The sequence below is a fragment of the Crocodylus siamensis genome, chromosome 7, assembly GCF_052110815.1.
Source record: "Crocodylus siamensis isolate JL-2025a chromosome 7, ASM5211081v1, whole genome shotgun sequence".
NCBI classification, from domain to species: domain Eukaryota; kingdom Metazoa; phylum Chordata; order Crocodylia; family Crocodylidae; genus Crocodylus; species Crocodylus siamensis.
Window position 1 is genome coordinate 82929815 of NC_143401.1, and position 13121 is coordinate 82942935.

Consider the following 13121-nt stretch of genomic DNA (forward strand, 5'->3'; position numbering starts at 1 on the left):
GCAGCAAGGGGAGTTTAGGTTAGATATTAGGATGCATTTTCTCACTAGGAGGGTAGTAAAACACCTGAACAGGTTACCCAGAGAGGTGGTGGAATCTCCTCCCTGGAGGTTTTTAAGCCCCGGCTAGACAGAGCTTTGGGTGGGATGATCTAGTTGGGTATGGTGCTGCTGTGAGTAGGGGGTTGGACTAGATGACCTCCAGAGGTCCCTCCCAGCCCTGATTTTCTATGATTCTATGAATCCACAGGTCCAAAAGCTCACCAGTTGTTGAGCAGCTCAATTAGATGATGACTGTTGTAAACTAGAGTTGAAGGTTTTTTGTCCCCATAATTCTGTGATCTTTCTGAGAGGCTTGGTTACCATTCAGGAGTTTACATAGATTTGGAGTCTTTTCCAGGATTTGATCTTTTTTTAAGCACTAATAACCAAACTGACTATTTTCTGGTAGCTAATAACTAGGTGAAAGCACAGTGCTCTGTCAAGGACTCTTGGCTTTGCTAACTGTTACATTATGGAAAATGCCAGGCCTAGGCATTTTATTATTCTCACAAGTGTGAATGGAAACCTGCATGGAAATCAATATTAATATAAAACATTAGTTGTCCTGTCTGTCGGATAAGTACCAATATAGTAACTGGAGAAGTAGAATTATGTACCTAAAAGCTTTAATCCTGGTTTAGGTTTTTTTTTAGATGTGTAATTACTGCCAGTATCACTATATCTTCTAAAATTTATCTCAGAATGTAATGTTGAGGGAGAGGTAATTTACTACTTTCCATTTTGCAGGATTAAAATGACTGTATCTGACTGCAGTGTTCCATTTTCTAAAACTTGTACATTATAGCTGGTATGTAGTGCAACTGTAGCGTAATAAGATGTCTGTCTCATAAATTGCCAGTTGAAACAATAGTTTGATGGAAGTTCAAGGGGAACAAAGAGCCAATGTCACTTTGGGAGTCGATTCATCAGAGAATACATATCTGTATGTAATTAACTATTTTCATGATGGTATATGGCCCTGATCCTTCTTCTAGCAAAATCAGTAGCCAAATTCCCCCTGCATTTTGGGGAAGCAGATCAGCCCAGTAGTTACTCTTTCACGCAATCCACTTTCTCTGAATAAAATGTTTTTGCATGAAAGAATTATCAGCCCTGCTCAGCGTGATTGTCTTACTCATTTTCCAAAATCTGTCATTGTAGTTCCTCACGTCCTTGTATTTTGTACCAGTTAGGATTTTTTTTTTAATTTGCTTTCTGGAAAAAGCTTCACCATTTCTATGAATTGTATTCTTCCAGAATGACAAGACACGTGCCTGCTACCCAAACTTGTGGGACTGTGAATGTTGCACTTTTAAAAAATGTTTTGTTTTATTTCACAGAAAATCTCAGTATATGATTCAATTATTAAATTAGAGCTTTTAACATTATAGAGGTCTATGCTGCCTGGCTTGTGAGCAATAGTCAGTCCTGTCCAATAATTGTTTGGAGACAGATCTGGAGCGTTGGTGGTCTGAGTTGTGTTTAGGGTGGACTGGTGTCCATGTCATAAACCCGTCAATGCAACTGGCATTAATTGGCACTGTTGATGTCAGTCAAAGACTGAATGTGCATTGAGCATTAAAGCTGATGGTAAAGTACATTTATAAATGAAGCTTTCACTGAGACTTCTTTTCTATTCTTGCTGCATGCATAAATAAAATATTTCAGACTCCAGAACTGTCAATCTAGCACTGCAGTTGCTTTTAAAAAATTATGTAATGAAAAAAAATTAACTTTCTTTGTGTGGGTGAAAGGAGAACAAAATTGTGCTATTAAGTTTTTAAAACTCTCTCATTGCAATCCTATCAGGTACGAAACCAGCACTGGAGTCTCATTATGGAGAGCGTAGTTCCATCTGACAAAGGAAATTACACTTGTATAGTGGAAAATGAATATGGGTCCATCAATCACACATACCACCTTGATGTTGTTGGTGAGTAAAGCTCTATTGGCTACAAGACACGTTTTTAAATTGCTGGTTGCATTTTCTTTGGTTTTTGAGGACTAAGCCACAACGACTTTTTGTTAAGAGTGGTATTAGATTAAATGTAAGGATATCTTCAATTCTGTCAGACTGCTTCACCCTTCAGTCGCGGCAGAACCTCATTGAATAATGCTCCTCCTGTTTCTCCCTCTCCTGCTCGCTTACACCTACTCAAACTCAGCACACTTGTAGTAGTGAAGTGTGAAAGGTGTCATTGATTCATTAATGGTGTGAGTTTACCTGCTGTGTCCTGAAGGCCAGCTGAAGAGATGACTGTGATGCTGTCAAACCCCATCCATGTACAGACATGAAAATCTCAGAAATTGGTTAACCTGAGCTGCACTGCTCACTTCATCTGTAGCGTTGGTTCACTGGGAGAGGTTCTCTTCCTCGGCTACCTAAAGCCCAAACAAATAGAGAGATTTTTAGAGCAGTGGCAGCACTTTGTTGTCTGAGTAAAAATATACTTACAGTTGAGGTGCACTGACCTATAGACAAAGCCATTTTTGTTTGAACACTTGTTTAAACAAAGTTTATTGAGGGTGCAGCACCAATGACTGCCAGGAATTATAGTAAATTGTATTACACACAAATCCCTTTTGCACTGCCCAGCTGGTGGGAGGGTACAGTCTCAAGCCATGTTCACTAGCTCAGGAATAGATTTGTTTTACCGAATGTATCAAAGGAAGAACCAAAAGGGTGCAGTGCTCCTTGGAGATTTTTCTTTTTCTTTGGTTTAACTCTGCTAGTGATCACAAGGAGGTTTAAAAGGGGATTTTCCCATTTTAGAAGTGCCAGGTATGTTCTTTGATAAAGTAAAATGGGTTAATAAATCTCCGAACTAGTCAACTTTGTGTTTGACTAGCACTTTCACCCAGTTCTTATAGCTAAAGTGTTCACCATGGATGATGCTGTCACTTGAGCAAATATTTGCTAGGAACCCCCTGCCCCTCTTCCCTCTTTTAAGCCTTTTGAATGTCATGCATTCAAGAATATTATGCAGAAGTTTATTTTTCCTGGCAGTAAATTACAGTGACCTGTTTGAATGAATGGAATGGTAATAAGGATTATGTCATCTCTTTAAATATCTACTCCTTTCCTTTGGAGAAGCAGGAAAGTAAATAATGAACTCAAGATTTTCAAAAGTAATTAGTGATTTTTGGGTTTCTCATTGCCTGACTGACTGGAGATCTCTAAATGGGGTCTGAGATTTGGAAGGGGACCATTCAGTCCTTTCTGAAGATCAGGCTCTTGTAAATTGGGCACCCAAAATTGCCAGTTACATCCAAAAATCTTGGTTGTGTTTGTTGGTGCAGTTGTTACATGTATTGCTTTTTTGGTACACAGAAAGGGCTCTAAAGCTGTAACTGAACTGACATTGGTGGCTCTGAGAGTGCTTTAAAAATGACGGGTTGTGCTCCAAGTTAACCCTGCATGGAAAATGTTTTGTTAGAGCTCTTGATCGAATTTCTGTTCCAGATCCCATTGAGGGTTAACTGAGAGCACAATTGCCACGTTCCTAGGTGGTGCTGGTGTTGCAGAGGGCTGGGCAGAGCTTGTTTGCCTCCTTGGCTGTCACTGACCTGAGGCCATGACTGCTTCTGATCCCAATTCATCTTCTTCCTCCACCCGGAAGCCGCAGGAGGGTGGGGGGGTATCTGTCCCCACAGCTGCCCCAGCCCTGCAGTGTGCTGCAGCCCATCCAGGGGGGGTGCGGGGACACAGCCCTCTCCTCTTTCCCCTGCAAACCCTTCCTTGGGCCACAGCCCACTTCTGCCTGGCTCCCCAGCTGCCCCCCACCCCCCCAGCTGCTGCTGACTGCCGCCAGGTGTTGCAGGGGGACGGTGGGGCAGGGCTGGGGAGAGGAGCCACTCTGGCAGGCTCCTGGGGGGCATGTGAGAGCACCGCAGTGGCTAGTGCAGGCAGGATTTGAACCTCCCCCCCACTGAACCTCTGTTTGTTTCTCTCGTGCTTTTATAGTGCTACAAGTAAAGTGCATGTGACATGTCCTAAATTACCCATTTTACACTGGCTTTCGGCAATGCATATCTTCCAATGCCGCATTTCTGGTCTGATGGTGAGGCTAGTATATACAAGTCTATGCACTCTAACAGCACTGCTGAAGTCTCCAGGAGTTTTCATTAATTTGTTTTTAAATGGACATTGAATTATGTCTCTAGCTTGGATGGGAAATTGGTGCAAAGGAGTAGTGCTGCTTCTGGACTACTGACACGTACAGCTGAGGGCCGTGGTTGGGTATGGAATAGAATGGGAGAGTGAGTTTAATACAGGCAGTGAGGGAGGCTCTGGCAGCCCTTTTCTAGCCAAGATACTTCTACAGAAGTTCAGTTTCTACAGACATCCCCTTCGTTTACATTTCTTTTCAGCTTCCATAGCGTGATGGAGGGTCGTGGAGGGGTGTTTCGAGTCAATTATACTTGCATATCGCCTCTCTCAAGCTTCAGCCCATAATTTTTACTTGAGTTGCATACTTAAAACATTTGAAAACTGTCAACAGAAAACCTTTGAAATTTGCTTTTCCTTTATGATTTAACTAGTTCTAGAGTTGATTAAGTGTAAGGACTAGCAAACGGTATTAAACGTGGTAATGCATTATATGAACATGAGCATCTGACTACATGGTGTAATAACCTCTGATTATGTCACAGATTTTGGAGGTATCCCAGCAAAATCTGTGCCAAGTAATGACACAATGCTTGTTGGGAATATCCATTATTACTCGACACCAATAACTTTCCAAACCTTGAACTCTTCTGGCAATTAGAAGCCGACAGCCAGCAAAGCCTGAGATTTTCAGTGCAAATGTTTGTGTGAAGTATTCTTGTTTTTATGTTGTAATTACTCAGAAGGACCTTATTAAAGCAAGGATTTGGTCAGCTCAGTTGTGCTCTCTCTCAAATTTACAAAACTAGCAGAATAAATATACTGAGTTTCTTGCAATGGGAATAGAAAAGGCTGAAGGTTGTACAATGGTAACTTGTAGCTGTGCAATACAGCCTGTCTGGAAGCTTTGATGGAAGGTGTTATTCTTGTGATATTTTCTCCTGTACCGCAAACTTCTGATCTAGCTCTAACAAAATGATGGTACACTGAGGGTGAAGTTCATATCATGTAGAGGGACCAGTACAATGACTAGGCGGCCACAAGCTTTCAAAGTATTAGGTTTTGTTCTGGTCCATTGCCCAGGGACAGCTTTCACCCAGAAGGAATTAGACTGCAATAGCAGGAGATGATGATGATGCAGAATTCTCCATATAAATCTTTCGGTTCAGGCCTTGTGCAGGGGAAAGAATTTATTATTATTTATTATAGTAGTACTGGAGACTCCAGCCAAGATTAAGGACTGATTCATTGTGCAGCGCACTGTGCATATCACATAGTCAGAGTTTACAATATAAGATGGGGGGGAAAAGGAATATTACTATGCCTGTTGTACAGAGACACTAAATAACTCGCCCTGGGTCCACAGAAAGCCTGTAGCAGACTGTAGAATTGATGTTCATTCTCAAGTCTCAGTTCAGGGCCTTAATTACAAGAATATTCTTCCCCTCTAAGTGTTAGCCTAGCAGCAGTTACTGAAATACCTTTATATTCTGCTGCATTTAATTGCAGGTAGAAACTTGTATTTATACAAATCTCCCTAATAGAGACACTTGGTACTGATCAAATATATAGAAGTCATTGACTCCTGAGTGATTAGAAACTACAGTTTGGACCTGCGGGTTCCCTATAGTGAACCTGGGACCTTAGCACTGTGTGAATGTAGCTGCTGAGCCTTGTCTGTAACTAGATCATCTCTGGATTGCAATTATCACCAGAAAACAACGTCGGTAGCAGTTGCTCTGTTTAAGCATCGAAGGAAATGATTGAATTTATGTTTTAATAGCAAAAATATTAGTCACTGAACATTGAGGCTTGTAGGTAGCAGTTTCTGTTCTATTAATCGTCATCATCTAGAGAAACAGAAGATTGGTTTGGTTTTAGATGAAATTCTTCGTATTGCCACATTTACTAGGTTTTATTAGCAGCTGTTAGAACACAACACATCCTCCAAAAATGTAGAAAAGGACCCTGATGTTTATAATAAAAACGAGTATAATTTGAGACTTTTTTTAAAAATACTCATTCTTGCCTTTTTATCTACATTTTAATCAGTTTCTAAATTGTACAGCTCACTCATTCTCTAGATTGTATTTAATAAGTACAGAAGTATCCAAGTACCTAAATAATTATTATTTTATTATGAAAACCGTATGAGAAATGAATTTCAAACCGGGAATTGTTTAAGGACACATTCTCCATTTTTAAAACACAATGCTCCAAAAATGCATGGAGGCAAATCGTTTTATTTAATAAAATACATAACATTAATAATAGAAATCATTTTATTTCATAAAGTGCTTTCATAAAAGTATTTTCACAGAAATAATCACGTACTGATCCTTGCAGGATTTGACCCATTTTTAAGCAGTTTTTTTTTTTTTCCCTATCTATTTTCATAATAACCCATTATAACACAAGGAAAGATTTTTTCTGAAGTGTTATCAACTTTTCACAGTTTGTGATTTTGTTCTCTCTTTATCTCTTTCAGTTTGGGAATGAGACTATCACTTTTGTTTCTAGATGGTTTAATTGGGAGGTATTTGTGTGCTGTCAGTGTCACGGTGTTTGGCTTTCAAATAAAGTAGAAGTTTTTTTGGTTTTGTTTTTTTCTGTTCTTGTTTTAATTTTTTTCCCTCCTAAATTTGTGGACAATAGGCTTTGGTCTCAGGTCCCGTACAAGCAAATAAGCTAATCCCCGAAAATATGAATTTTAGGCTAAGTCTGACCTGTGTTTCTTTAATTTAATGTATTCAGTTCACATTTTAAGAAGTGACTGATATCTAAATCCATATACCTCATGCTGTGCATCTCATGTCTGGCAGGAGTTGCGTGTAGGTATTGCAACCAAGCCCAAACCTGTATTTCTGGCAGATGTGTCTGTAGTTGTTGACTAGGTCTTTACAAGAACATGCTTTAGCTTGACATATTTACTGAGTGCTTAGCCTGGGATGTGATGGGACAGGGACTGAAAACACAAAAGAATCCATATGATGCTTGCCCTCAGGTATTGGTTAGATGGAGAAGGAAGAGGCTTTTATTCAAAGCACTGATAAGCCTGACAGCGGACTTTATACCTGGCATTGGGCTTTTGGCACCATGTATACAACTCGGAGGTGAAATTACACAAATTGGCTAGTGCTTGCTTGGGGCTTTGCGCTTCACTGTTGAAAACAAAGACGGCAGCGTGATGGTTCAGTAAAGGGAAAACGAAGGCTGGCTGCAGCACCCCCTCTCCCCCTCCACCCTCCCCTTCTGTCAATAAAGTCAAAATATTCCAAACCCCAAGTTTTATAGCATGGAAGCTTCTGATTTCATTGGAGTTGCCTGCCTAAATTATATTTTATGGACAAATACTAGTGTCATTACTTCATCTTTTGGGTGATTGCTGGGTTTGTCATGTTTGGAATGCTTCCCACTGAATCTTTTGTGGGGAGGACTGGCTTCCCTGTCCCACTTTGTCTTACAGCCCCAAGGCAGGTATTTCTTTTTCTTTGATGAATGATGAACAGGATGTTGTGTCAGCTTCTGGGTGGATTATTGTTATAATTTTTAATTGTGGCTTTTAGTTCATGCAGCATCACCCTCATAAAATTCCCAAACTGAGGCTTGCAGGAGTTGTCTAAAGATGCTAGGAAAACCCTTTGCATAGGTGCATCTACCTTAGGGACATGCTGATGGAAGAGTAGAGAAAAGGCCATTATAGACCATAGAATTTCATCCACTCATCCCTACAATGAGTCCAAGAGCTTGTTTTTGCTAACGCATGCATTCCAGATCCAGTCTTGATTTGAAGACGTTAAGAGATTGAGAAAACACTACAGGGAACCCATGAGTTTGTGCTTCATCCTTTTGAGAGAGATCAGTCGAATGCCACACACTCTGGTGGGTGAGGTAGCTTTGATAAAACCTTACAATGGGAAATACTGTGGACTTTAAAGGATGCAAGGACAAGCGTTTGCCATAGCCATCATGAACACCCTGCCATGCCGAGTGCTTTGTTCTCCAGACTTCATAGGTGGCCTCCTTTTTAAATCATAAGACTGGTATCTTCCCCAGCAGCTTCAGTAACAGTTGTTACATTTGAACATGAAAGCGTGGTTTAAGCTAAATTCAATAAATTTAAAGCAAACATTAGAAAGAGAAGGTTGTTAAGGACTTCCAAATATTTCAGAAAGAAAATGAAAGCAAGGCTTTTCTCAGCTATATCTTTTTATTGGACCAAGTATATAGTTGGGGGAGAGGTTAGACAAGTTTGGGGGCACAAAGTGACCTTCTTCAAGTCTGGGCAAGACCTGAGAGGGTTTTGAGGAAGGGCACCCTGTGCCTGGAAAGCCTGTCTAATATCTCTCTCAACCATACAGCTGGTCCAATAAAAATCTTGTCCAAAGCCCCTTTTCTCACCTGTTTCCTGGACCATCACAAGTAAAACAGAACTCTGATGTTATGAAGATAGGTACATCCATAGTATTTGAGAGACATTAAAATTCATAGATAGCATTTGAGAGACAACTGGAATGGTGTCTGTTCTTTCATAAGACAATGCATATTAACCAGCATGACTTGGTTAAATGTCAATCTCAAGTATAGATTTGTTTTCAATGGCTATTTGAACATTTGATCTTATCTTTGCAATTTGTGTGTCTTTATGCTAATAATTCCTTTGGTTTGAAAATATATGGAAAGCTCCTAGGTTAAATCAACATTCATTTTCAAATTCAAACAAACAATTTTTTTTCCAATCTCTGTTTGGCTGTAGTCAGACAGCAGTTTCATCAAATATGTTTTGGCCAGAAGGCTGGTGACGATGCTTCTGAGTCTCGGGGGTCTAGCGTGTAAATCCGTCAATTAACAAGCACCACTAGCATGTGGAATGTAGGGGATTTTTAGTAAGCATATGTCTCTTGTTCACTATAAACAATTGATAGATGTTCAGATGAGAGGAAATAGCTGTGCTGTTTCTGCATGCATCTGGTTTCATGTGAAAGTAATGATATCCTGCCATTAGAATGCTTATGCTAGAAGTCAAACAAACAGACACAGAAGGGAGATTAATAACAGAAAAAATTACATAAGAGAAAAAGTCTCTCTCTTTCTTTGGCACATCTATAGTATCTTTGTGTCCAGGTGTAGCCAGCTTCACTGCTTTTTATTTACTTCATCTTTGGTTCATCTGTGTTTAAAGCCACAGAGTTTAAAAAAAAAAAAAAAAAAAGCATTATGAGCAGTGTGGTGTTTGCAATAGGTCTGTCCTTACGCTGATAAGTTTGTGGGAAGCCTAGCATTTTTCAAGAAGCATATAGCATCCTTGCCGGGGTCAAGTCCTATATTTGGGAAGTGTTATAGATTCCATACCATTGTATAAGAAAAGTGTCATAAAGGAGAAGAGGGGAATATGTTGATATATAAAAGGAACTTAAAAAGCGTAAATGGTACAATTAAACTATATCATTCTTCTTCTGGTGGGAAACAGGTATAGGAAAGTTGCAACATGATCGAGTTAGACAGTAAATCCTTTGGCAAGCAAGGTATAGGGCCCACGCTCCTCCTCCTCCTCCTCCTCCTCCTCCTCCTCCTCCTCATCATCAACATCAAGCAGCTGAGCACTTGGTTCTGTAGCAGTGATTCTCAACCATGGTGGTGTGGCACCCTGGGGTGTCTTGAGATCCTTTCAAGGGTGCCATGGAGTCTCACACAGCATTAGCGCTGTTAGGTGTGATGATTCACAAGATAAACCCAGAGATTTCAAATAGGAATCCATAGTGTTAAAAACATTTTGACCTGTTGTGGTCTGTCTTAGTTCTTTGCAACAGAAACCTGCTCTATTATTTTTCCATAGTAAAAAATAAGTGACAGCTAAGAGGTAGCATTTTCCAAGCGGTGTCTTGAGTCTAACAAGGGGTGGCCTGAGTCTAAAAAGATTGAGGACTGCTGTTCTATACCCAATACGGAACATGCGATCCATATCCCAGTAAGTTCAATGCACCATCTGTGGATAGCTTGAACAGTTAATTTTTTCATCTCTCTTTCCTACTGTCCAGCCTGTGAAGTTATCTACTGTTTTGCACACATCAGCTAAAAACTTTTCTTCGTTGCCATATTTTTTATATTTTCCCAGAGCAAGTGGATGCATTTGCTCAGATGTGGCTAAGGCTTTGCTTATGTACATGCTGTATCTGGTATAACACAAGTTAACAGTGAGATTAGTATAGTAGGCATTAGAGTCTTTTCAGTTAAGACATTTTTGCTCTGGAAAGGCTGATGAAATGCATACTATGGCAGCCTAACAATAGGGTTTTGCAGTAAGGACAGACTAGTATTAAGGCCATTAGCAAGTGCTGACAATTTCTCATTTTAAACAAGAATGTTCATGTTCCAGGCCTTGGCTTTTGAATGTTGGCTATTCCTTTGTGCCTTTTAACCCTCTGCTATCCACACCGTTTTAAAGAACAGGTTTTCAGTTAGTTTGATACAATTTTACTATTTTTATTAGCTTTACTGAGCTTTGGATCAGACCTCATAAATCAGCCCTGCACTTACTTAATTGCTAGAAATATCATGTTCCAGTATGTTTAACTACCACTTTCTTATCCTCACCCTGCAGGGAACTACAGAAGTTTTAGGCCTTAATCCTGAGACTACTCATGCACATAGTTAACTTTATGTACCTGAATAGTCCTTTAGGAGTCAGTGGATTCAAAAAATCAAGCATGTGCATAAAGTTAGCAAGACTGAGATCTTACTGGTAATTCTACTTGCCAGAGTAGGGTAGCCTTCTGGGTAGGCTTTACAAGAGGCTTCCTACTTGGGATGTAATCCTGATCGGATTTTACATTTAAAAACATCGATGTGGACTGCTGAAAAGAAAACCAAGTGCTGGAATGCCTGTGATATCAGAAGTCTTTGATAAAGAATGTGATTTTAATTGTATTGAATTACTATGGTTTCCTTGTTCTGTGCTGGACTGCATTAGCTCAGTCTAAGTGATTTTCAACCAGGGTGTTGGGGTACTCTGAGGTGCCGTGAGATCCTTTGAAGGATGCCGCAGGAAGTGTGAGGAGATAAGCGGATAAGGTCGGCTCAGGCTTTCCTTGCCTGGCTGCAAGGCACCCCGCCCCCACTGCCAACTCCTCCTTAAGAAGATAAGCATGGTAAATTAGTTTTTAAAATGGGGTGCTGCTCAGTTCACAGAAATGATGCCTCAACTCTGATTAAGGGTGCCTTAAGTCTAAAAAGGTTCAGAACCACCGTGGTCTAAGGGTATGTCTATATTTTACAAGAGTCTGAGCACTCAGCCTGATTACATATCTTCTCACAGCAAAGCCATACTGGGTTCATAGTTCATATACTTACCATTTTGAGATCTAGGAGCATGTACCACAGGTCTTTGTGCTTATGTGCTCTGGGATTCCATCCTCATTAGTTGTATTTAATTGATGCAGATTTTATTTGTCCACTGGGGGAGGTTGTGAGGTAGGTGCCAGAGTGCTATCAGCTTTCTGTCGTGTGTCTTTATAGCAAAGTGGGCAGATTCCAGCCTGAGGTAAATGACAGCTTGGGTTTTAACCCATACCCTTGGCCGTGTAAGTAGTCATGGTTTCAAAGGGCAAAGACAACAGGGTTTGAGAGTCTTGGTCATGGATGGTCAGAGTTTGCTAGCAAAACTTTGTGTAGGAGTGCAAGAGAAGATGTATGGCATATACATATCCGAAGAGGCAGACAGGATGACATCATTGGAAGTTTGTAAAGAAGATTGTGCTGAGGAAGGCCCATGGTTTCAAAACTGAAATGAAAACTGAAACAAAAGGCAAAGAGTTGAACTACTTTATCTGCTTCTGTGAAAACTAAAAAGGTGCTGTCATTTTCTAACCAGATGTAGATGAGAATATTTTGACTCCAAGGATTTAAGTTATTCATTGAGAGCTGTCTGGTACTTCTTGCACTGACTTTACTGGAGTTTTGGAAAGGAATATTTTCACCAGTTTACCATGCCAGTACCTCAATCTGTACAAAGTACATAGTTTATGCTTATTTTAATATACAGACTGTGATGATAGGGACTGCACACAGTCCCTGAGTGCCCTGGAAAAACCTGGCCAACCTGGAATGAGTTGGGTGGGGAACCCTGGGAGAAAAGGGAAACTTACTGGCAGAGCTAGGAGAGTTGAAGCTGAGACCATGCACTGTAGCGCTACCGTCGCAGTTTATAAACTCCCTATCAATCAAACTAGGTGGTGCCTGATGATGTCAGCCACCAGTGTCACCATGGGAGATTTAAAAGGCACCAGTGATGCTGGTGACAAGAAGGGGGGAACTGCTTTCAGGCCTGCAGAATCTGGGGCAGAGAAGGTCTTGGGGCACCAAGGCAGAGTGGGTCTAGGGCTACAAGAGCCCAATTAGCCTGGGGCAGAGAGGCCCCACTAGGATGAAGCTGGGACTACAGGTCCAGATGAATTTAGGGATCAGCTCCCACAGGGAGTGAAGAAAATAACATAAATTCGACAAGGGCACCAAGCCCTGAATTGGTAGTTCCTCTGGAGTGGAAGTTTTTTCCTCCTCTTTGAACTGGTTTGATTTTTTTGAAAGGCAAGGGCACCAGTAATCCCCTCTCTAGGCCCACCATGGTGAGAAAATGCCTAGAGGATGGGGAACAGGAAGCTGGCCATAAAAGAACCAGGGAGGTGCCATCTGGCTCAGCCAGCAATCCACTGAGGAAGTGGACATGGGACTTTGGTGGATGAGTACAGAGACTGGATAAGGCTGAAGTTGCCGCAAGTGATACTAATGCATCAATATCGATGGGTGGGGTGTAGGGGAGGTGGAGCTCCAATGTGGACTGCCTCAAACCCGTGAGTACCCCTAGCGGGGACATCCATATGTATACCACCGAACTTCTCTTTAGAATTCTATTAACATCAAGTTGTGGCAGGACAGTCGAGGGTGAAGAGCCTGCTTTGGGTAGTTTAGAGATCAGTTG

The 13121-nt window shown here is 40.9% G+C and overlaps 1 protein-coding gene across 12 annotated transcripts in view; it reads left to right on the top strand.

The window, feature by feature from the left end:
• FGFR2 (fibroblast growth factor receptor 2) overlaps positions 1–13121 on the top strand; it is a 135053-nt gene that overhangs the window by 68827 nt on the left and 53105 nt on the right. For all 12 annotated transcript variants that reach the window (XM_090057917.1, XM_090057923.1, XM_090057916.1 and 9 more), the window contains one exon: positions 1849–1972. In XM_090057917.1, coding sequence (XP_089914043.1) covers positions 1849–1972 — 124 coding nt within the window. The remainder of the gene's footprint in view (positions 1–1848; positions 1973–13121) is intronic.